The 26810-nt window shown below is 33.1% G+C and overlaps 1 protein-coding gene across 18 annotated transcripts in view; it reads right to left on the bottom strand.

Moving 5' to 3' along the window:
- ARL15 (ARF like GTPase 15) overlaps nt 1–26810 on the bottom strand; it is a 574803-nt gene that overhangs the window by 285479 nt on the left and 262514 nt on the right. For all 18 annotated transcript variants that reach the window (XM_074282526.1, XM_074282520.1, XM_074282522.1 and 15 more), the window contains one exon: nt 25476–25535. In XM_074282526.1, the coding sequence (XP_074138627.1) occupies nt 25476–25535 (60 nt within the window). The remainder of the gene's footprint in view (nt 1–25475; nt 25536–26810) is intronic.

Raw genomic sequence — 26810 nt, 5'->3', positions numbered from 1 at the left:
GTCACTCTCATCCCTTTCCCTGCTTACAAATAAATTGAGGTTACTTATGGCTACTTGCTCTTGTTGCCAAAATTGCTAAATGGTAGTTCTGACATTTATCATGAACTATTTGCTTGGTCTAGGTAGTACAAGTGGGTCAGATATGGTACCCTTAAATTATACAAACTTTCTTCAGTTGAATACCAAATTCCAAAGTAGGCAGGCAGGAGCCTCCACAGTTTCTGACATGACCAAAGTAGGATTTAAGGTGAACATGAGTGAGTATCACGGCTAACTTATCAAGAAAAGGTATGGCCAACTTTTGTTAAAAAACTGAGCAGATCAAGGATATTCAGCCTCACATCATGACTAAGGATTCAAAAGGAAATTCTATATTCTAGCTCAGACTTCAGCTCTTGCTAGAGTTAGCAAATCTAGTGGTTGGAAATTTCAGATCAAAGAATAATATAAAGATCAACTTAAGTTCCATTATACACTAGGAGATTATTTCAGAAACAGAAACGGCAATATCTGCCATCTATCTTCTCTCTCCTCTTATCCCTAACAAGAAGAGAAAGAGAGAAAGAAAAAATACAAAGGTAAACTAGTTCTCATGGAAAATATCATAAGCCAGAAACATCAAAAGATTCATTAGTTGCTTGATGAAATAAATTAGGGGTCTCTCTGTGCTTCCTAGAAGTAGGACAACTTACTCTATTCCCTTTTCATTTCCTACAAAGCTACAAAATGTCTTGGAAGCACAGCCAGTTCTTGTGATTCTGGTCCAACCCTTACTTCTACAGCAGTTGAACACCTTGATTTCATAAGCATAAGTGCTTACAGGCAACAAAAACAATATGGTTCTGTCATATTTTGAGCTAATGATTTTGAGCTAATGTTTGGGTCAGGACATTGTTAAATTGCTGGGGTAGAAATAGGGGAGAGAAAAACATGGCCTGTTCTCTCCTGGGAGAACAAAGTATTATCCACAACATGATCAAACAGAGGCCATACTAGGTCATGGCAAAAGTTCACAAACATACTAATATACTAAAAGACGACGGAAAGTTGAAAAAGGAGATTGCAGTAGAGTTCTAAAGTGAGTTGTCAGAATGGAATCTGGGAGAAAATACTGCAAAGTGGAAGCTATCAGCTCAGTAACAGGCTATTCCATCTAATTTCCTTATCTAAGAAAAGACATTGTTTTCTGTTTTCTTTTGTGACAGTGAGGAACCAGCCACTCCTCTTTTAATTCATTAACTGACATTGGCATAGGTATCAAAGTAAGATAGTAGGTAGAGCAATGGGCCTAGAGTAAGGAAACACTTGAATTCAAAGCCAGCTTTATACATTTACTCATTGTGTGACCCTGGGCATGTCAATTTTTGTTTCCTGAACTCTTAAACTGGGATTACACCACCACCTACCTCAGAGTAGTTTTCTGAGAATGAAATGAGATAGTCTGTGTAAAACTCTGCACAGTGGCACATAGTTGTTTTTGTTCAATTTTTTTTCAGTAACATTCAACTGTGATCCCATTTGGAGTTTTCTTGGCAAAGATACTGGAGCAGATTGCCATTTCCTTCTTTATCTCATTTTATAGATAAGGTAAACTTATTAAGTCACTTACCCAGGGTCACATAGCTAGTAAGTGGCTAGATTTGAAAGAGAAGTCTTCCTGACAGATCTGACACTCCATCCTCTGTGACACAGCATTTAATAAATGCTTATTCCCTTTCCTTCCCTCTTTCCCTTTCAAGAGTCACTAGGCTCATCCCAGTCATATAACATAACATCTTTCTTCAAAACAACCATCTTTCGGTTCCTTTCCCGCCTGAGCCAGGCCTTGATCGCCACCGCCAGCGGACATGGAACGGCCGGACCCTTTCTCTCCCCCTTTTTAACTCGTTCAATAAAGTCCGCTCCCTGAGAGAAAAAAAAAAAAAAAAAAAAAACATCTTTCTTCAATACTGTGTTTCCATTCCTCAAAAAAATCCCTAAGCATACGTTTTCATTCTTCTGCATTCCAAGAAGCCATTAAACACACATTCATATTTACTTGTTCATACACATACACAGAGGATTCCATCCCTGTTCCTTATATTTGACACATGCACACACCTCTACTGTGTACTCTCACTCATGCTCTATGCCTCAAAGATACAAGCTACAAAATCCCTTCATATCATCCCCCTTTCACATCATACCCTATATACTATATTTTTAATACCTACCCAAAATCCCTCTCACACTCTTCCCTGTGTTTTACACACACTTATTTACCACCTTCCATCATACTGTATCCATTTTTGTCACATTTTTACTCCAACTCCTTTCATCTAAAAGACATTCTGTACTGCCAGGAGCCCTGCTCCCAGACCTTTACTATTGGGGGATCCCTCAACAACATAGTTTAAGCCCCAAAGTGTTTTATGGCTAAATTAAATGAGAACTCTGATATAGAGTAATTGGTAAGGAGTCAGATTTTAATGGAGTGATAAAAATTCCCCTGTATATGGCTTCCCAGAACTTCTGTGTTAAGAGAGACTTCAGAAGCCAGCTAGTACAAGATATATCTGACCAAAAACCCTCTCTATATTATCTCTAATAACTGATATAGTCACCACTTGAAATTTCCCAATGAAGAGGCACTCACTAACATACCAATCCATTCCTATTTTGGACTGCTTTAATTGTCAGAAAGATTTCTGGGGCGGGTTACCCCTTACATTAAGACAATCTATGATGACTATAATTTTCCCCAAACATTCTTAAGGAAGGACAAACAAGTTGAATCACATGTCTCTGACAGTCATTCAAATACCTAAAAACATCTATTAAACCCTACTTCCTACCATCTTCTCTTCACCAAATTAAATATCCCCAGATCCTTTTATTATCCTGTGGCATAGTTTCTTACCACCCTGATCACTCTAATGTGGATGCTTTCCAATTTGTCACTGTATTTCCTTATAAGTGGTACAATACTCTAAATGTGGTCTAAAAAACATGGAGTGCAATAAGAGTTTTACTGCTCACATGCTAAATACTATAGACTAGAAATAAATACAACTTAAAAGTTCTCTAGTTTTTGTGATTGCTATGTTGTACTACTGATTCATAGGAAGCTTAAATTTACAACCTGCCGACCCTGTGAAAAACTATTTATTTAGCAACACATCCTTCTTCCACATTTTTAAGATGATTCTTTGTATCCTATTGAATGAAATCTTATTAGATTTGTCCCATTGTTCAATACTGTAAATATATATTTGACTTTTTCATCCAATTTATTATATCTTCCCTAGGTTTGTGCCATCTGTTAATTTGATAAATATGCAATCCATTCCTTAATCTAAGTCACTGATACCAAATATCACAGAATCAAAGACTACTCTTTTTTTTTTTTTTTTTTTTTATACCTTTTTATTGACAGAACATATGCATGGGTAATTTTTGCAACATTGCCCCTTATACTCACTTCTGTTGCAAATTTTCCCTTCCCTCCCTCTATCCCCTCCCCTACATGGCAGGCAGTCTCATCCATGTTAAACATGTTAAAATATATCTTAGATACAATATATATGTGCAGATCCATACAGTTCTCTTGTCGCACAAGAAAAATTGGATTCAGAAGGGAAAAATAACCTGGGAAGAAAAACAAAAATGCAAGTAGTCCATATTCATTTCCCAGTGTGTAGCTGATTCTGTCTGTTATTAATCAATTGGAACTGAATGAACTCTTCAAAGACTCTTCTTTAGGCCTTTACTTGTGACTACTGTATGACCCACTGATCTCTGAGAGATCTGAGACCTCCCTTGGAAGGACCAGCTTCTTTGGCAATCACTAATTCAGAAAAAAAAGTCTTAATCCAACCTTAAAAACACCTGAGTACATAGAAGTCCTTTTATCAACTTAACAATTAGCAGCCATCATTTTTGAAATTTGTCTCAAGAAAAAGTCTCTTCTATAAAGGGTAGAGGTAAAAAACAAAAAAAACAAAACAAAACAAAACAAAAAAACAAAGATCAGACTTCTCTGGCTGCCTCCTTGCCAGTTAGCATAGCAGGAAAGTTATCAAGACCAACCCACCTCAGGGAAAGGTCTCTTCTAGAGGCAGAGATAATAAATAGAATGGAATTTTCCCAAGCATAATTGGTTTGAACTAAACACTATTTCTAGGTCAAATAGGCTATAAGCATTAGATTCAGGCAGTGTAAACAAAATCTGGAGGTATCGAGTTTGGCCAGCAATACCAAAATATGCCAGATCTTATAAAAGTTTTCTTCCACCTAAAATTTCTGGCCAAAGTCACCTAATACTACCATAATAGCAGAACAGTTACAGCCCAGCTTCAGGAATTCCCTAGCTTCCCTACAAGGTTAGTAGTAACTGCACGAATTGCTGTCCCTAGCCATGGTGCTGACCACTATTATGAATACTGCAAATAAACGGGGGCTATTTCCAGTAAAGTAGGGGATAGTCCAATGAGAAGTCTGTTCAGTCAGTTGTGATAAAGGCCATTTTGGCCAAGGATGTGAGCTCTTTTACAGTGGTGGAATGTTCATAAGCAGTATTTCTTTAATCAATAATACGGGGAAGTCATCTTCTCTTGCTGTAAAGGATTCTGGCAAACACAGTTATGACAGGGCAACTGCTTCTATAAAGTTATTCAGTTCTGCAGAAGTCTTATCCAACTGGTGCCATCACAATCTTTGAAGCATGAGGAAAAGACTGACTTGGTGATTTTTAAAGTGAATATCAAATCAAAGGCAAAGGAAAGGACTGTTTTTCATATACCATAATTTACCCAACCATTCTCCAATTGATGGACATCCATTCATTTTCCAGTTTCTAGCCACTACAAAAAGAGCTGCCACAAACATTTTGGCATATACAGGTCCCTTTCTCATCTTTAGTATTTCTCTGGGATATAAGCCCAGTAGTAGCACTGCTGGATCAAAGGTATGCACAGTTTGATAACTTTTTGGGCATAGTTCCAAATTGCTCTCCAGAATGGCCAGATTCTTTTACAACTCCACCAACAATGTATTAGTGTCCCAGTTTTCCCATATCCCCTCCAACATTCATCATTATTTGTTCCTGTCATCTTAGCCAATCTGACAGGTGTGTAGTGATATCTCAGAGTTGTCTTAATTTGCATTTCTCTGATCAGTAGTGATTTGGAACACTCTTTCATATGAGTGGATATAGTTTCAATTTCATCATCTGAAAATTGTCTGTTCATATCCTTTGACCATTTATCAATTGGAGAATGGTTTAAATAATAATAAATTAGGGTCAGTTCTCTATAGATTTTGGAAATGAGACCTTTATCAGAACCTTTAACTGTAAAAATATTTTCCCAATTTGTTACTTCCCTTCTAATCTTGTTTGCATTCATTTTGTTTGTACAAAAGCTTTTTAATTTGATGTAATCAAAATCTTCTATTTTGTGATCAATAATGATCTTTAGTTCTCCTCTGGTCATAAATTCCTTCCTCCTCCACAGGTCTGAGAGGTAGACTATCCTCTGTTCCTCTAATCTATTTATGATCTCATTCTTTATGCCTAAATCATGGACCCATTTTGATCTTATCTTGGTATATGGTGTTAAGTATGGGTCCATATCTAGAAAAGGATTGTTTTTCTTTGAACATGTGACAGTACTGATGACTCTCTATCCCTTAAAGAAATGTTACTGGCAATCATAGACCAATTAGCAAGGCAGGTGAGAAATAACCTTCCAGGTGAAATAAAACAGTTCAATTCATATCTAAGGAGAAAAAAGAGAGTAAACAAATTGTCTCGTTAAATCAAGTCAGAGTTTCCAAAGGCTACCATAATCAGTTCCTAACAGTAAAATAAAACTATGAATTAAAAAATTAATAATGAACTATGAAAGACATGATGTGAAAAGATAACCTTTTAAGGTCATTACAGCATTTTATTAAAAATACTGCTATACTTTTATTATATAATGTTAATTTTGCAGTGATTCTGGATATCACAGAGATTACATGAGCTCAAAAAGAATCAGGAAATAGAGTTCATTTAGGTAATGATCTTCAGTAGACAGAATGAATTTGCTATCAGGGAAACAAAAATTAAATTCCGATTTTGATGTCTGTGACCTGCTATTCCCTCCCACCTATTCTAGGAGTATACTCCAATCAATCTCTCTTGTCTTCAGCCTTTATTACTTTCCCTATTGTCTAAAAATATGTTGAAGTTTAACTCATTCAAAAAAACAAAACAAATAACAAGAAAAACACCACCAAAAATCTGTTCACTTGGCTTTAATATTCCATTCCATTATTATCCTTTAACCTTTTTCCTTTTCACTTACATGAACTGATGCTGAATGAAGTGAGCAGAATCAAGAGAACATTGTACATAGTAACAGCAAGATTATGTGATGATCAACAGTGATGGATTTGGCTCTTTTCAGAAATGTAGTGATTCATAACAATTCCAATATGCTTAAGATGGAAAATTCCATCTGAATCCATAGAGAGAACTATCAAAACCGAATGGGGATTAAAGCATAGTATTTTGATTTTTAAAATTTGTTTGTTTTTTTCTTTCTCGTGTTTTTTTTTCCTTTTTTTTTCTGACTGTTCTGCACAGAATGAGAAATACAGAAATGTATTTAAAAGGATTGTAAATATTTAACCTATATCAGATTGCTTGCTGTCTTGGGGAAGGAAGAGGTAAGGACATAGAAAAATTTGGAATAAAAAAAAAAAAAAAGAAACAGAAAAAAAAAAAAAAGAAAAATTTGGAATAGAAAGTCTTACAAAAATGTTGAAAATTACCTCTACATATATTTTAAAAAATAAAACTATTATTGAAAGAAAGAAATGAAAATGAAGAACCAAAAAACCTTCAATTTTCTTTGCTTTTACCAAAACCTTCTAGAAAGAACAAACTACAGTATACTTATGTCCTCACTACCTACTTCTGAATTTTTTTGTAATTATATTACAGCTCAACTCTTACTAAAGCTTTCTTTTCAATTTTTTCACAGCTAAATCTAAAGACATGGCCTTCTGAGGTTTTATTACACTCAATGTAACAATATTCATTATCACTCACTTCTGGACTCTTTCTTAGGTTGTATGATTATTTCTTCTCTGATAGCATCATACATCTCTTGCCTACAAGCATGAGTTTTTCCCTAGAATCCTGTTTCAACTCCACTTTTTTCCATCTACACTATCTTTCTTGTTTATCTGATAGGTTCAAGTTCCATCTCTAAACAGAGAACCCCTAAACCTATGAATCCAATATGAATTTCTCAACTATATTCCAGACTCATATCAGTAAATGCCTGCTAGACATCTGGCACTAGATATCATGAATGCTTCTGAAACTCATTATTCCAAAATGGGTCCACCTTTTCCCCTAAACCTTCCCTTCTTCCAAAATTCAAAAGTTACACTGAGAATGTCACCAACATTCAAACCTTAGATGTCAAATTTGATTTCCCTCTCCTTCACTTCTGGAATCCAAATAATTGCCAAGCCAGAACAAGTTTATCTTCACAATACCTCTCATGTCTGCTGTACCATTCCATTCACATAGTCACTACCCTCATTCAGTTCTCATTATTTTCTACCTATGTCACAATGGTCTTTTGATGCCAACTTAGATATAAGTCAATGCCTAAAAATCTGAAATTTCATCAACATGGGCATTTTCTCCATTTGTCCACAATGCAATCGCTCTACCTACAGAGTGTCAATACCTAAATAATTCATCATCCAGTATCTATTTTCGTGAAGCTACAAATTCAGCAAGGTTAATTCTCAAGCAACAGATATGTAGTTCATAATTGGACCCAAACTTGAAGCCTTGCAAGCTTAACAGAATCTATGTTGTATACTGAATCTTATGTAGAACACAATGAGCCACTGGTTTCCCATTCTATATTCTCTTTTCAGCTTGTCATGTCCCCCATAGTCCTATTCATTTTCATTTCTATATTATGCAATCCTCTTCCAACTTTGTTTCTAATGCTCATCGTTCAACGCATCATGGAACACTCCTCAATTTCCATAACTCTCATTTCCCAATGGCAAATTCCTCTTGGAACCTCCTTTATGAGAAAGGATTCACCTAGGCTAGCAATCCTTTAATATTTTCCAGTTCTACTTTAGACCTTGACTTGGGATAAACCTTTACCCAGAAGCCTTCCAATCCATACTTTCCTCAGCCCCTGAATCCTTCTTATCTTCATCACAACACCCTGAAAGACTTTTTCACCTTATACATATATGAATGCTATCCCTTCCCTCTCTGTTCCCAACACCTCCCATTGTGGATTCTAGCCTTTCTTAAACCTTATACTTAAACCTTGGTATGTTATTACTATTGATCTCTTTAATAACTTCCTTATTCTTTGTGTTTTGTTTTTTTTAAAGAGGATCAGTGTTTACAGAAAGCATAGGGGACAAAAACATGGAATTAATAATCATAAGTATAAATGACAAAATGAAGATCAAAAATGGAATAGAAAAATCAATTTTTTAAAATAAGAACAATGTTTGAAATGAAGGTTTATACACACACATATATAATGTTAAAATAAAGAGCTGAAACAGAATTTATTATGCTTCAGACAAATTCATAATATGGTTGGGAGTCATGAATCAGACAAGACAACAATAAAAATTTACAAAGTTAAGAGTTAAGGGGCAGCTAGGTGGCCCAGTGGATAGAGCACCAGCCTTGAATTCTGGAGGACCGGAGTTCAAATCTAGTCTCAGACACTTAACACTTCCTAGTTGTGTGACCCTGAGCAAGTCTTAACCCCAGCCTCCAAAAAACAAACAAACAAACAAACAAACAAACAAAGTTAAGAGTTAAGAAGAAAGCAATATTAGGATTAATGGCACCATAGATGATGAAACTATATAAATATTTAATACGTATGAACTAAATACCAAAGCATCTTAGGGTTTAATGGAGAAGCTATTTGAAGTCTATGACATAGAAGCAAAACCATCATAATAATAGACATCAATGTATCCTTTTTATATCTAGACATATCTAACCAAAAAATAAACAAAAATGAAGTAAGGACCTACATGGAATTTTAGAAAAATTTGATGTTCATATTCCTGACAATTATGTAATGGGAACAAAAAGGAACATACATATTTCTCAGGCATTCAAGAAATAATGACAAAAAGTTAATCACATACTGGGTCATTAAAAACTCAAAATTGTAATTTTGTAATTATGTTGTACTTGTAACAAAATTTGTATTCAACTTCATATTTAAATAATTAAATAATCAATAAAGAAGATGTGAAAAAAAGAGGATTCATACTTAAATGGAGATTACATTTAGTCCCACTGAATATGTCAGGGGAAAAATAAATCATAAAAACAAATAACTAATTTTTAAAAAAAATTAAAACAATTAAATAATATATGAAAACATTTTCAATTCAGCCAAAACAATCTTTGGGAAAATTTAATGTCCAAATACCTGCAATCAACAAAAGACAAAAAAAAAAATTTTTTTGCCCAGTCAAATATCAGAAGATTATGATAAATTAAATCAAATAGTTGAAGGCCTACAAAAATGCTCAAATTAATACGACAAGAAGTGGAAAATTTATATAACTACAGCCCAGAAAAATCAACTGAACTATCCAAAAAGAACATAAAAATTTTAGGACTAGCTGGATTTACAAGCAAATTCTAGCATACATTCATTCCAAGAACAATTAATTCTAATACCAAGCAAATTATTTGAAAATTAGGGAAGAAAGAGATCCTACCAATTTCCTTCTATGAGATAAATATGATACTGACACCTAACCCAAAGAAAGAAGAATAAATAGAAAACTATTGGACAATATCTAATGAATGTAGATTTTTAGAGGGCCTCAGATAATGGAGGAACTATGGGTAAGGAATAAGACCCTTCAGCCCAGAGAGAATCTTCTGACAACATCTGGTTTGGCTCCCCATCTACCCTAAGGGCTCTCACCCTTCCAGAGAAGTCAAGAGGGCATGACCACCTGTGTTCTACTAGAAGCAAGAGATACTTATAGTAAAGAGAAGCATTTACATATCAATAGAAGGGTGGTTATAATTAGCACTTCCTCAGGCTGCTGTGGTGATGTAATGGTTCTCTAATTGGCACATGCTTCCTATGTAATTATACTAATGTATAAAGGGTTGAGAGGACTTGAAATAGGGACTCCATCTTTGACCAATCTCAGGGGTCCTGCCTTCTTCACTCCTCCACTAAGACTAAAGACTCGGGCTGGTCCAGAGATCTTCCAGAGAGCTGACTAAAATGTTATTCGCAAAGGGTACAGGAATATAGCAATATATATATATATATATTTTAATGATATACTTTTACTATACAGAACTTATATCATTAATATGAGGTTCACTCAGTATTAGCAAAACTATAAACATATCACATTAATAGCAAAAATAAATCTTCCATAATAGTACCAATAGATGAATAAAGAATTTAGGCATATATTACTTTGTTTATAATTTAAATATGAATAAATAGATCTTTCCTTAGAACAGTAAATAAAATATCTAAATCTGAGAGACAGCTTTATATTTATTGAAAAAAAATTCTGGGTTTTTTCCAATAAAGTCAGGAGCAAAGTAAAGACACAAATTCTTACCACTATGATTTGATTAGTTCCAGGAATACCAACTATAGCAAAAAATAAATAAATAAATAAACTGAAAGAATAAGCATACCTAAAAATGAAATTAAATTTTTGAAGATGATATATTTTACTTATAATACCTTAGAGATTCAACTACAATTCAACTACAATAAGTAGGATTTTTTCAAGTATACATTTTATCCAATTATACCACTATACCATCCAATTATACCAATTATGCATTATGCCAAGAAAGTATATCATAAAGGGAAAAAAATTCCCTTATAAATAACTACAAATACTTACAAAATATCTATAATTCCAACCATCAAGACATGAATAGGAATGATATGAATAAAAGTATAAAAGTCCCAGAATAAAGGGAGATTTACATCATTAGAGAGCTATTAAATCCTATTCATTGGGCCATAGCAATATAATAATATGATAATAAAACCTAAGTTAATTTACAGAACAAATGTCATGCCAATCAAACTATCAAAAGGTTACTTTACAGAACTGAAAAAAAAAAAAAAGGCAAAATCTATCTGGAGAAACAAGAAGTCAAGATACTCAGGGACAACGATGGATAAAAATAGAAAGGAAAAGCACTTCTACTACCAAACCTCAAACTATACTACAAAGCAATAATATTCAAGACTATCTGATCTTGGTAGAAAATTAGAAAAAAAATTTATAGAACTCATTACATACAGAACATTCAGAGGTAATCAAACCTAGTAACACAGTATTTGGTAAATACAAGGGTTTCAACTGCTAAGAGAAGAATTCACTGAACAAAAATTGTTAGGAAAATCAGAAAGATGTCTGGTAGAAGTTATGTTTAAGCCAAGACAGAAACAAATTAGGCCAATGAAGGAGACATTTATACAGTTATGAAAAACAGAAGTATTCTTAGCAAAACAAAGGACAAAGAGAATTATAAGAGATAAAATGGGTAATGGTTATATAGAATTAAAATGTTTTTTGCATAAGTCAAATTAATACATTTAGAAGAAAACCCTTAACTGAAAAAAAAAAATATGTTCAGTAAATTTCCCTGATAAAGATCTGATATCCAAGATATATGTGGAATTGTTTCAAAGATACATGGTCCATGTTTAACATATTTTGGATTACTTGCCATCTAAGGAAGAGAGTGGGGGAAGGGGAAGAAAAACTGGAACACAAGGTTTTGCAAGGGTTAAGTTGAAGAATTATCCATGCACATGTTTTGAAAAATAAAAAGCTTTAATTAAATAAATGTTTAAAGATTAAAAAAAAGAAGAAGAAAAAAATACATGGTCCAGAGTCAATCCGCAATAGATAAGTGGAAAAGCATATGAACAGATGGTTCTCAAAAGAAGACGAGTTATTACTAATTTTTTAAAAAATGCTACAAATCACTAATTTCAAGATAAACTGAACAACTCTGAGATCCTACTTCAAATCCATAACACTGGTTAAGACAACAAAGAAAGAAAATGAGTATTATTTGAACTATAAAAAGAAAGGCATACTAAGATGACAGGAACAAATAATGATGAATGTTGGAAGAGGATGTGGGAAAACTGGGACACTGATCCATTGTTGGTGGAGTTGTGAAAGAATCCAGCCATTCTGGAGAGCAATTTGGAACTATGCCCAAAAAGTTGTCAAACTGTGCATTACCCTTTGACCCAGCAGTGCTACTACTGGGATTATATCCCAAAGAAATACTAAAGAAGGGAAAGGGACCTGTCTGTGCCAAAATGTTTGTGGCAGCTCTTTTTGTTGTAGCTAGAAACTGGAAGATGAATGGATGTCCATCAGTTGGAGAATGGTTGGGTAAATTATGGTATATGAAGGTTATGGAATATTATTGCTCTGTAAGAAATGACCAGCAGGAGGAATACAGAGAGGCTTGGAGAGACTTACATCAACTGTTGCTGAGTGAAATGAGCAGAACCAGAAGATCACTGTACACTTCAACAACAATACTGTATGAGGATGTATTCTGATGGAAGTGGAAATCTTCAACATAAAGAAGAGCCAACTCACTTCTAGTTGATCAATGATGGACAGAGGTAGCTACACCCAGAGAAGAAACACTGGGAAATGAATGTAAATTGTTAGCACTAATATCTGTCTGCCCAGGTTACATGTACCTTCGGAATCTAATGCTTATTGTGCAACAAGAAAATGGTATTTACACACATGTATTGTATCTAGGTTATATTGTAACACATGTAAAATGTATGGGATTGCCTGTTATGGGGGGAGGGAGTAAAGGGAGGGGGGGGATAATTTGGAAAAATGAATACAAGGGATAATATTATAAAAAATATATATAATAAAAAATTATTAAAAAAAAAAAAAAAAAAAAGGCATACTAATGAAAACAGGTAGAACTAAGAACTAATCCAAACATTCAGGAAGTCAGTTTGGTTTTGTCCCCCAAGGTAACTAAATTATAAATGTCTTTTGATGCAGCAATATTACTACTAGGCATATATTCAAAAAAAATCAAAGAAATAAAGAAACTATATAAAATGTATAGCCATACTTTTTGAGATAGCAGAAAACTGAAAACAAAATGGGTATTAATTAATTGAGGGAATGACTAGATGAATTACATATTATGGATTTAATGGAATATTTTTGCACTATAAGAAATGCCTAAGGAGGCAAATTCTGAAAAAACTTGAATTACTTAAAAGAATGGATTCTGAGTGAAGTAAGGAATACCAGAAAAACATTTATATAACTACAACATTGCAAAAGAAAACAACTGGGAAACACAAAAATGATTATAAATTAAATGACCAAAGAAGACTTCAGAAAAAAGATGAATCATGTTTCAACCCTTTAGTTCAGAGGCAATAGATTAAAAGTACAGAATTTCCACATTCGATTGACTATATTTGTTTGTGACAAAGGAAGTATTTGGTGGAGGTCAGGATATGAAGAAGGGGAAACACATTGGAAAGAGAAAGGTTAATGATAATGATGGCAAAAAAAAAAAAAAGTGAAAGTATATTGATTATACATATTATATATACATATATATATATATATATATATATATATAAACAGAAGTTCAGAAGAGATCACAGACAAGAAAGGTAATGTTAGAAATACTGTTAAATTTAATAAATATTTTTAAAGGTTGCAAATAGCTAGTGGCCCTAGTAAGGAGACACACATATGCGCACATACACATATGCGGTATCAGAAGCTCTGTATTTAAAATTAAGCCAAAAGACAACAATGTTGAAGCATGAATTAAAATTGTTTGCTCCTAGTAAAGACAAACTACATTCAATTTTTCAATTTCTTCACCAAATATAAAATGTACTTTTTCTCCAGATAAGCAATAATAGAGTTTATTCAAATAATCATATGCTTCCAGGTTTAATAAATCACATTCAAATTAAAAACATAAAATAGCATCATGTTGTAAGGACAAATAGAAATTGATCTTTTTAACGGGTTGTTCAAAAACAAACATATATAAAAGGAAGAATTGGAAGACAATATTACATAATAAAGACATCTGAAAAAGCTTAAGTTTACAAGATGATATTCCTATACATTAGAATAAATGCTAAGCTATTACCCACAGTATATTTTAGTAATCACAGGGCTGAAAGTTTTGCTGTTGATATCTATCCCAGTGTACAAATCCATAGTACTGCCAGGGTTTTCCCCTCTGACTTTACTGGGAAACCAGACAGCAGAAATTGCTTGGGTTACATTTAGCTCAGTTCATGTCCAACACTGGCCCAAGAATCATCCCTTCTGTTTAGTTGTTATATTGTTGACTGCCAGTTGCACAGTTCCAAATACATCTATTCCAGCTACAAATATTAAAATGCTCTCTACTCTTCTCCCCTTTAAAAAAAAAAATCATTTGATTTAGAGTTGCAGCAGATAACTTTCTTTTCAGGCTCTTCTAGGTCAACAAGCTACAGCATTTACAAAATGGTATTCATTGTACATTAAAAACAAGACTCATGCCAGAATCTAGCAAAGTGATATTTCAGTCATATTAAGCATTTTATGGTCCCCAAAAATGGCTTTAACATGGCTACTATGTGGTCCAGATATTTAATATGGCTGTCCTGTAATTTCCTTTGTTGTTTTTCTGCTAGTGACTTACTATAGGTCAAATTTTCCAAGACATATTATAAGGATAGAACCAAATACTCTGTATCTTTCCTCTGAGAGTCCTTCCATTATACACAAAGTATATGGGCCAATCCAGGAAGAGAAAGAATTTAGACTTAAGATTCCCAAAGGAAACAAAGGCAATTAACAATGCTTTAAAAAAAAAAAAAAAAAAAAAAAAAAAAAAAAAAAAAAAAAACTATCAATTCTTAACTTGAAAAGATTTAGATTATATGGCTACTGACCTGTTGTCAAATTACTTATTTTCTGCACCCCAGTATACTTTCTTTAGAAATGGAGACCAACGCTATGCAACCTATCACACATAACAGTCAAAATGAAAGAATAAGGAGGAAAATATAAAAATCAAGCAACAAAACTTTCAACAAGCAAATAACACTTTATCTCCAATAAAGTGTGTATGGGACAAAGGCAGAAAAGGCTGTAACTCCAATCTAACTCTAGGTCAGGTGGGATGGAAGCAAAGAGATACACTCTAACTCTACAAATTTCTATCTTTTTACCTTCAAGTTATTCTCACTCACATACCCAATTATACTAGTTTCTTTTCTTCTTCCCTCAGGGTCTCTTATCTCAAGATATAACAAGCAAAGGCGAATATGAGACCTTTCATCCAGATAACTACCAAACAAAGAGAGTCCAAATCTTTCCCAAGGGGATTTTCCTGTGAAGGCAGCAATGGTTAGCCCATGAAAATGTGGCTAATTAAGGTACACTTAGATAATTATAGATGAAAGGCCATGAAATTATCATAGATGAGTTTTTTAGGATTTTCTGGAGGGTAGTAAATAGACTGGAACACATTAAAGAGATAAAAATTTCAGATTTTAAAAATGGCAGAACTGTATGGGAAGTAGGCTTGATAAAGTTTAATAAAAACATAGAATGACTAAGCTGAAAAAACAGATCTCCTAAGCTAAGGCTCCAACTAATTTTTCCTTTAAAATAATCTGAAGGTTAAAAAAAAAAAAATCACATAGACATAAAATGTTATAATAGTCGAATTATCACTTAGTTTATAAAGGAACAAGAGTCAGAGAGATCAAGCTAAGAAAATAAAATTAAAATCACTGAGTATGTAAATTTTATCTTATTATACACCTATGTTTTATATTTTATCTTATTATACACCTCTCTATGTTTTATATTTTATCTTATTATACACCTCTTCTAACAATTATAAATGTACCTCACTTTATACATTGTAGGATCATTAAAAATTTAATCACTTTAAGCAGACCAGCAAGGTCTACATTTAAAAGTTCAAGAGAAGTTCTAAAAATTTCCATAGTAGATTTTAAAAAACAAATGATGCATCTGAAGAGAAAATAATCACTCTTTCCTTAAGTTAATGTACTTAATATTATTTACTCATTCATCAAATATTATTTTTAAAAAGTATAATGCATGGAATACACTTATTTATACAATGCTCTCCTTCAAGGAATGAAGACATTGCTGGTACCAGGAATTATGGGAAGAAACTGTTGAAATTAAGATGGCTGATCAGGCTGGATGATTAAGGAGAAGGTCTAAACAAGTAGGGAAACAAAGCAATGTGGAAGCAGAAAAAAGGTAGAGATACAGGCTGAGGCAGTGATGAGCAGAAGATCCTGCAAAGTAGGTAGATAAAGGAGTCAAAATAATGTGGAGCAGGTAGTCTTGTAAAGATAGGTAATGAACATCACGCAGATAGGGCCAGAAGATAGCAGAGATGGAGCCACATGGACTTTTGTACAAAGAAAGTAGACCCTAGAGTGGTAATGAGAACAATAGCTGCATAGGTGTTCCCACAATTATACTAGAAATATTAGTTTTAGCAATATGAAAAGAAAAAGAAATTGAAGGAATTAGAGTAGGTAATGAGGAAATAAAACTATCATTCTTTGCAGATGATATGATAGTATATTTAGAGAATCCTAGAGAATTGACTAAAAAAATTCTAGACATAATTAACAACTTTAGCAACATTACAGGATATAAAATAAATCCACATAAATCATCAGAATTTCTATATGTTGCCAACAAAACCCAACAGCAAGAGAAGAAAGAGAAATCCCATTTAATATAACTGTAAATAATATAAAATATTTGGGAATCTACCTGCCAAGACAAAGCCAGGAACTATATGAACACAATTACAAAACATTTTTCACACAAATATATTTGAAAAAAAAAAAAGACATTTCATACAAATAGATATGAGAAAAATATCAAATACCCATGGATAGGCCAAGCTAATATAATAAAAATGACAATTGTACCTAAATTAATCTATTTATTCAGTTAACATACCAATCAAACTGCCCAAAAAATTACTTTATAGAGCTAGAAAAATGATAACAAAATTCATCTGGCAGAACAAGAGGACAAGAATTTCAAGTAAATTAATGGGGAGGAAAAAAAAAAAAAAAGGCAAAGGAAGGTTGCCTAGCTGTACCAGACCTAAAACTATATTATAAAACGGTCACCAAAATCATTTGATACTGGCTAAGAAATAGAGTAATGGATCAGTGGAATATGTTAGGTTTGTTAAACCCAAACACTACAGTTTTTGGGATAAGAATATATAATAATAAATATAAATATACCTATAATAATAAATATAAAATATAGAGAGAATTTATTCAAATTTATAAGAATACAAGCCATTTCTCAATCGATATAGTCAAAGAATATGGACAGATAATTTTCAGATAAATAAATTAGAGCCATTTCTAGTCAAATGAAAAAAATGCTCTAAATCACTATTGACTAAACAAAAGCAAAATTAAGACAACTCCAAGTACCACCTCATACATCTTAGGTTGGCTAAGATAAGAAAGGATAATGATGAATGTTGGAGGTGGGAAAACTGGGATACTAAAGCATTGTTGGTGGAATTGTGAAATGATCCAACTACTCTGGAGAGCAATTTGGAACTATGAGCTGAAATAAGTTAGAAGTAAAAGATGATCTGATGTTGAGCCAAATATGCTGTTCTATTAATCTCTGGCCAAGAAGTAAAATTGAGATTCACTGATTTCAAAGTGAATTGGTCTTATCAAAAGAGAGGCAATGAAAGGAAGTAAAATTTACAATAATAGTCACTGTGCAATATATTAGGTAAAATTAATACATAATATTTTTAAAACTTCATATGGAAATGTAAATGTAAGACTGAAATCCTGAAGACATGTTGGAATTTGGAGGCAGGAAACATAAGCCAACCTAAATCCATAGGTGACTCAATACTCAAAAGCTAAGCCAGTAGAACATAAGCTCTGACAGATTTTAACCAGTAGATCATCTGCTTACTGGAAAAAGTATAAGAGCTGCAGAAACATCAACAATAGGCTAGCTATTCAGTGAGGAACTCTTTGAACACAGCATAAAATAAATAAAAATATATACTAGCCCTTTCCAATTGTACAGGAATGGCACCACAGTTATGAAAAATGGAACAAGGGGTACTAAAATCTATGCTTTTAAAACTAGGTATAAACAGTTATCTGCTGATAATCTAAATATGAGAACCTTATCCTGATTAAATTAAATTAACCAAATTAAAAAATAAGTTACAGCTAAGTGGAAAGATGGCTCACAAATTTACCTAAACTAAGCAACTAAAAGGGGGCAGCTAATTAGTATAGTAGACAGAGCACCAGCCTTAAAGTCAGGAGGATCTGAGTTCAAATGTGCTCTCAGACACTTAACACTTCCTGGCTGTGTGACCCTGGACAAGTCACTTAACCCCAATTAAAATACATTTTTAATATTCAATGATAACAGAAAAATGGTGAACTTAGGGGAAGTTGGAGAAAATGTTAGAAAATACAGTTTGGGAGTGAAAAAACGAGTTAAAGCATTATAGATTCTACAGAGTTTCACTGTTGTAAATATATATTGAATACATAAATATATACATATATGTCAAATATTTTTTGAAGAAAAGAATAATATGGAGAATCTGTTGTTTTTCTCAGTTTTCAAAGAATATCAATAACATGGGGCTGGGAGCTAGACTTGCACTTAAATTGAATTTGAGTGAGGCAGAGCCATAAAAAGTCATCAGCTTCTCTCTCTCTTCCAGAATCATGAAAGTCCAACAATAGGACAAAAGTCAGGACAACTGGAAAAGGCCTGAGTGAGGTGCAGTAGATAACTGGCATTTGACCAAGCTCCTGCTTCAGCTGCCTTCAAGGTTATTGAAACAAATTGTTCTCATTTACCCATCTGGTTAGGGGAACTTTTCACATGCTTGGGGTAGAGAGATAGACCCACAACTCTTTGAAAGGTTTGAGGCCTACTTGTAATCCTCGGCTTAGTTTAGCCTGTCTGCCAAGATGGTTTTACTAGAATATGACCACTATACATGCTACAGTTTCTTGGAGACACAAGTGAAAGGTGAGGGACATCAGAAGTAGATAAGCAGCTTTGAAAAGAGCTCAGCGAGCCCTCACACAAGAGGTGTTAATAGAGTGGACGTACATATGCACACCCATGTATGCACACATACATACACACACACACACACAGACTTTAAAAAAAAAAAAAAAAAAAAAGGAAGGACTCATTAAAAATGTGTTAATTATTTCCAAATAAACTCAGAGTATTAAGACAAGCTACTTGGGATCGAAATCAGTACTAAATTAGCAGAATAAAAAAATGAGAATATACAAATAATAATAATGTTATAAAGTAACTGTAACCTGATTTATCTAGAAAAACTGTTGATTGGAAAATGAAAGGGGTTAAAAGACATGGTATCAAGTATAATCATTTCCTAAGTATAACTAATGAAAAATCAGTTATCTAACAAAAGCAGAAGTATTTCATAAATAGCCTCAGCCTGAAAAAACTTCATCTCCTTCAATATAATAGCTCAGGCCACACTAGCTTAGATATCAATTTATAAAAATTTATAGAAGAAGGATCAAAAAAGATTAGAAATCATATTAACTCATAAAACAAGAATAAATAATGAAAAGGCAAACAAATTTTCAAAAATCTTGGTAAGAATAGACCTAAAATAAATTAGGGGAAAATAGAAAAAAAAAAAATCAATAAAATTTTCAATAATTCTTTTCATCAATAATAAAGAAGGTACAGTACTGGAATTCTAGCTTCACATTATGTCATGTACTGTGCGATCAAGTAGACAAAGAAATCTAAGATGGAAAAAAAGAGGTGAACTGGACTAGCCACATAAAGGGAAAAGTATATAATATAATGGCACTAAGAAACCAAATGTCAAGATATCTGAAAAAAGAAAGAATATCAAATGCTTGGATGAAACCTTGGGCTTTAGTATCCTCTCAAAAAAAAAAAAAAAAAAAAGAGAAGGGGAGAGAGACCAGGAAAATATCAAAAACAACTAAATCAAATACTCGCTCTCTGTCAGTACAAATTACTTATGAGAACAATCTACACAAATATAAAGGGCTTCTTTGGTGACGGTCTAAGAAGTAAGTGGGAAGACTTTTTGCAAAAAAAGACCATATCTTTATCATCAATGAAATAATTAAAAGGCAAATACAAGACTCTTTGAAAGAGAAGTAATTTTTCTTAATAATTCTCTTATTATTGATAAGTTTCTCAAATGTATATCACCACTAAGTATGGGCATCCCAGGAGGCTTCATTTTTGGCCTACTTTTGAAAAATTTCACCTCTTTACATTGGTTATTTTGTTCACTCCTATAACTTCAAGCATCAATTCTATGTAGATGACTTTTTTAAAAAAAAAATAGCTTTTTATTTTTCAAAATACGTGCAAAGGTAATTTTCAACATTTACCCTTGCAATTTCTCCCCCTAGACAGGAAATAATTCAATATAGATTAAAGATGAATATAGATGACTTTCAAGTCAAATTCCCAGCCTTCCCTTGCCCTCTGGCCCCATATTTTCTACTCTATGGTCAAGATCTCAAGCACTGAATGAATGTCCTACCATGATCTCAAATTTTCATGTACCAAAAAAAATTCATCCTAATCCTAAAAATACCTGTTCTTCTTTTCTAGGAGGCAATAAGCTAGCAGTCATAAAATTAAATGAGTAATCTCTTGAAAGGGAATTATCAGAATTATCAAGTATCTGCATTATTAACCCCTTTTTAAATCCATGAAGTAATGATTACAACCATTTAGGTAAGAGAAATGGTATCTACTTATGTATGTGTATGCATGTGTGTGCATGTGTGTGTGTGCATGTGTGCATGTATGTGTGGAAATGACTGTATATCTAGATGTATATATTTGTATACCTTAATATAAATATGCATGTGTGTGTGTGTATGTGATATACACATACACATTTATATGTGTGAAGACAAAGACACAAAGATAAAGACAGAGGCAGAGAGATGGAAATGGCCAGCAGTAAGGAAGGAAACAAGCCTACTCCATGCCAGACACTTTACTTAAGCACTTTACAAATATCTCATTTAATCTTTGCAACAATCTTTGGGAGATAGGTGATATCATTAACCCCATTTTACAGTTGAGGCAACTGAGATAATGGTTGAGTGACTTGTCCAAATAGTTAGTACCTGAGGCTCCTAATTCTTGGCTTAGTACTCTTTTGATTGTACCATTTCACTGCCTCCACAGCAGAGATCAGTAATTTCTCTAATGGAGGGAACTCTCAGTGAGGAAATGTTCTCCACTTATGCAAATTGGCACCTACTTTTGTAATTAATTTGTAATTTTAGAGAATTGCCTGGGTTACAGAGTTTAAGTGCTTTTTTCCAGGTCACAACGCCAGAATATATAAAAGTGAGAACTTGAACCAAGTCCTCCTGAATCCAAAGTCAGTTTTCTATCTGCTATGCCATAGTTACTTCTACAATACTATATATGGAGACATCATTCTTCAAGGATTTGGTCTAATAAAACCTGTACCATAATCCGAAAAATGATAAAGAAGACAGAGTTGAAAAGCTCTAGGGTATTTATCCAAGAGAAAACAAAAATTAAGGTCAGGACTATATTAGTCAGTAACTTACTTCTGGGGCTCTGAATTCATTTATTTGGCTCAGTTGTCAGGTTGGCTGTGTTTTCCCTTAGCAAGTGTAAAAAATGCTTGAATAACACCACCCTGGGATCATGTTCAACCAATTCAAATAGTTGGAGCCTTTTAACTAATGTCCAAGTAACTTGGATGAATCCCAATATCATTTCCCCTAGTATAGACCTGGTCTGAAGAGAAAAGTACACACACAGCTCAGAGAGCCAGGAATTAACTGGTGGTCCCCTTTCCAAGATGACATGGTTCTCATTCTAGATAAGGAAACAAGATTATAACAAGTAGTTTGAGTTATATGCTATATGGTTATTTGGAGCCACATCTAATTTTAAAATATCTCTCTAGAGAAGTTTTACACATTTTCTTTTCAGCCTCATCCCCTTTAGAAATGAATGGGGGTTAGCTATTAAAATTATCATTCTTAGAAGAGAAATGGAGAACAGCAAAAATTCCAGAGACCACAAAGTGGCAAAATTCCTCAATTCAAGTCTTTGCTCATGGAACAACCTCTATTTCCAATGTGGCAATGCAAGGAATGCACACAGTATACACTGGTATGTAACTGAGTGATAATGCAGTTAACAACATGGTTACAAAGTATTTGGGGGATAAAGTTTTTGTATTCTGTGCTTATTTTGTACACTTCTCCAAGTCAACATTCCCTTGCCAAATGCATGGTTTCCTGCCTGATATACCACCGCTGTCCAGACATCTGGGAAAACCTTAATGCAGATTCTATATGGGTAAGTTGATTCCCTTTTTTGTTTGAAGAAATATCCCAAGCTATACCTGTCTGATAAAGTAATCTGACCACAACACTCCCCTAATTCTGTCTGCCTCTATGGTTTTTATAGAAAACACTTCAAAGATTTACAGGTTCATATTACCTTTAATTGTCCTCACCTTGAGCAAGTGCTTCATTTTACAGGAATATGCTAGTCAAATCAAAGCTACTACAATGCTTAGACAGATCTGTACCAAGATTTTCCCCCTCTGGAAACTCTGTGCGTATGTCTTACCAGACTAACTACTGTAGATGAGAAAATGTATGGTTACTATATCCTATCCAAATAAAGGGGTCAGAACACAGGCTTTTAATATGAGACACTAAAGGGCTAAGGTACATAAGACAGCTGAACTAATAAACCCTAGAGCAGAAAGCAGTGCCCTGGGTATACTTGTAAAGATCCACCCTGAATAACTTTTGGAGAAATTAAAAAATGCAAACAACCAGGACAGATTAACAGCACCAGGAGGTAACTAGCATGATACAAACAAGCACCACCTTTCACTACAAGGAGGCATATTCCTTGAGCCAAACAAAGAAACAGTACACACTCAACATCTGTTTCATATAACAGTTTGGCTGCTGAAAGAAGGAACCTTTAAAAATGGCTTAGCTGACAATCCTCAAAAATAATTCAATCACTAGTGCAAGGCTATCTTTCATATGCTAAAGGCAAATGGATATGATTTGCTTTTTTTTTTTTCCCTTAACAACAAAAGGAAAGATTTTCACCTTTTTAAAAGAACATAAAATAAAGAGCAAAAAAAAAAATCTTAATGAAGCCTTTTCTTTCTGATTAATAGGTGGTAGCAAAAGACAAGGAAGCTTTAAAGACAAGTACCTTTTTCTGTCTCTGTCTCTGTTTCTCCCACTCTTTTCAAAACTCCCCATTGACTCCCCCAATGTTAAATGCCCAGACAACACTTCCACAGAATAATTTGAGGAAGAAAAAGAACTCTGACATACCACAATAGAATATTAAAGAATGAAAAATGGGCACCTAATAAAACCAACCAATTCTAATTTCAAATTAAAGAGGAAAGAAAATGTAATGTCTGTATTCATGTCAGGTTATAAATTATGAAACAAAATTATCACCTCTCTAATTGAACCATTCACATCTTAATTCATGATTACAAACATGTTTCCAAGCAAGTAAAAGGAAATCTATTTAGGAACAGAAATAAATAAGAAGTAATAGTCTCATATCTGTGAATGCTAACAGTTCAGCACCAGAACAATGCCATAGTGTATGCCATTCCTTTCAACTCAGCTGTATGCCAATTGCTTTATTTGCCTCTATAATATAGTTTAAAATGTTAATGTCAAAAAGAGGAAGAAAGCAATTAAAAGGTAAGTGTGAGAAAGGAGGGTTTTTTCAGGTGAAACCTGAAAACAGATGGAGAGGTGATAAGATGGAAAGAGACAAAAACATTTATTATTCACATGTATGAAGTACTAGAAATATTCTCAGTAGTAGTTAGTTCAAGACAAAAGAATTCAACAATCTTCTGCCCAATGGTCTTTCCATCTAGACAGCTATGACACAAATAAAGGCAAAAATGAAAATAGACATGAGAGAAAAATCTGTAACCAGAGGGAAGAAAAACTAGCCCACTGGTTGTTTTTCTCCTTGGCTATCTCTAGGGTTCTGTGAGGAAAACTTCATAGAAAGAAGTCTTACAGGGAAAACTGAAGGGAAAGAGATTCCTTGATACACAATAATAATCGTAGTGCCAGATAGGTGTCAACAGATGGAGAAATGAGACAAATTCACAAGTCACAAGTGGTGAAATGAGACACATGAATGAAAATTGTAAGAACTTAGCCTAGAACCAAGAACTTCCTAACAGAGCAAAAGCCAACCCCAGAAAGAGTTACCATTAAATACTATGAAATCTCAACAAATAGCCCAAATTTGCATTCCACTTAAATGGATTTTTTCATACAATATTAGGAAGTAAAGAGTTGTGTCAGAAACATGTTCTAGACAGAACATATATACACCAATATTTCAATAATGTCACCATCATTTCTAATAAACTGATGGAACATTAAATAGTAAAGTAATATAAGACAGTTGAAATTTTGAAAGAAACTTTATCTAAAAAGACAGAAGGGAAAATAGACTTTACATTTGTAGTTTATTTTAAAATCTGCTACAGTAATTAAAAAAAAAAAAAAAGGCAGAAATTACCCACAAACTCAGAATGAAGATAAGTAAGATACCATATAGGGATACCTCAAGAATGTTTTCTTTGCTATATGAAAATTAAGATTTACTGAACTGATTTAAAATACTGCTTTAGAGTTTACTTATATTAGGTAAAGTAATGGTTTGTATATACAAGCTTTTAAAAAGTTCTAAAACAGAGGAACTAGGAGAACAGAGTAATAAATGGGTTTTTGTATAGTCTACAAATGTACTTATCCATCAAAGGTATCACTGGTAAGGATTTATAATTATAGATGGCTTAGTGATGTAGTTGATAGAGCATTGCACCTGGAATCAGGAAGATCTAAGTTCAAAGCCAGTCTCAGTCATTTAGTAGCAAAATTTAAAATTACTACAAAAATGTTAGCAATGATTAGAATAAATGTCATCCAAGAACCTTTAATCTAATAAAAGCCATACTTATTATACAATTAGTATGTCTTGTAAAGACCTAAACATCAGTCATAATATTCAGCAGTTTTTTTAAACAAGTTTCAGAATATTAATAAGGCAAACACTAAGAAATATATTTTCAAGTAGAAAGTCAAAGTGCTGAAATGTCAAGTTATTCTTATTCTAATACTATATAATAAATTCCCACAGATAAAATCAGGATAAAATTTCTAATGAGACATATAAATAATTTTAAAAGATTTTACCTCCAAGTTCTTTTACATTCAAGATGGCATTCTGGAATGGAACTGCTTTTATGCTAAAACCTAAAATGAAAAAAAATATATATATATTCATAATTTCATTCATAATAAACATTCTATTAGATTCTTTAATAAAGAAATATTACCTAAAACACACTTCTTATATGCTCACAAGAAATATATATATTTTAATAAAAAATTCACATCACCAAAAATTACCTAAACTTCACCTTTCAAACATAAATGCTTATTGTACCAAAAATATGACATAGTTTTTCAAAAGACCTATGATTTGTCTAATTGTTATTTAAATATATACTAGCTCTATGCCTATATATATACATATATATACACATATGTTATATTACAGATATATTTTTTCATAGTTTTCATAAACTGAAAGTAGTCTAAAAGGGAAGGGTCTGGTGGTTGTTAAGAGGATAGTTTCATAAAGAAGATGGTGCTTGAATACTTAAGAGAAGAAAGGGACTATAGGAGGCAATATAAGGAAGAAGGGCATTTTCAGGTATGATACACAAGTATAATATAAATGTGTATTTATACTTAGAAAAACATTTGATACAGTAGCAAGGCCATGCATTAAGGATGTTATACTCCCATAAAAAAAAAAAAAAAGTTGAATGCTCGTTTGTTTAAGTATTTAAGTACTTGTGATTTGCTGTCAGTGGGTACACTCTTTAGTCTTTAGTTCTTCTCAGAGCTAATCAACATAGTTTTATATCATATCTTACATTTTTTTTGATGATTGATAGTTTTTCTCAAATTATCTTTGTTTTGCAAACTTAACTAAATTTTAACATCTCAACAAAAGGAACTGTTTCCTCTACTTCTTTTATGCTCTGGCACATGGTAAAAGGCCCCTAAAATAATTGTTGAAAGAAAAATAACTAGACTCATAAAAGGCTTTCCTTTTTTGGAGGATCAGGAGAAATAATGATGTGTAAGTTGAAAATGACAAAGCATTTGTGTTTGGATATGAAAATATAGGTAAGGTAACTTTGCTAATAATCTCTGAAGTATATACAATTACTATACTATTTACTACCTATTTTGAAAGTTGAAATTGTAGCAACCCATAAATAACATTATTGCTAATGATAGGAATAATGACAGAAGTTTGAGAGAGAAAAATAAAGAGAAATAAGAAGTGATGATATGGCTAATGTGCTAGAGCATACAAGTGCACCTACAGGCAAGCATCTCTTGGTAAGGGAAGTCATGGAAAGCAAGTGCCAATCACAGTATTTTTGCTGGCATAGAAATTAGCCTGGAGGAAATACAAAAGCCTAAGTCTACCTACTTACCACACCAGGGTGT

The sequence above is a fragment of the Sminthopsis crassicaudata genome, chromosome 1 (assembly GCF_048593235.1).
Source record: "Sminthopsis crassicaudata isolate SCR6 chromosome 1, ASM4859323v1, whole genome shotgun sequence".
Taxonomy (NCBI): domain Eukaryota; kingdom Metazoa; phylum Chordata; class Mammalia; order Dasyuromorphia; family Dasyuridae; genus Sminthopsis; species Sminthopsis crassicaudata.
The sequence above is the reverse complement of the archived record's forward strand: the minus strand, read 5'-3'. Positions and strand labels throughout refer to the sequence as shown.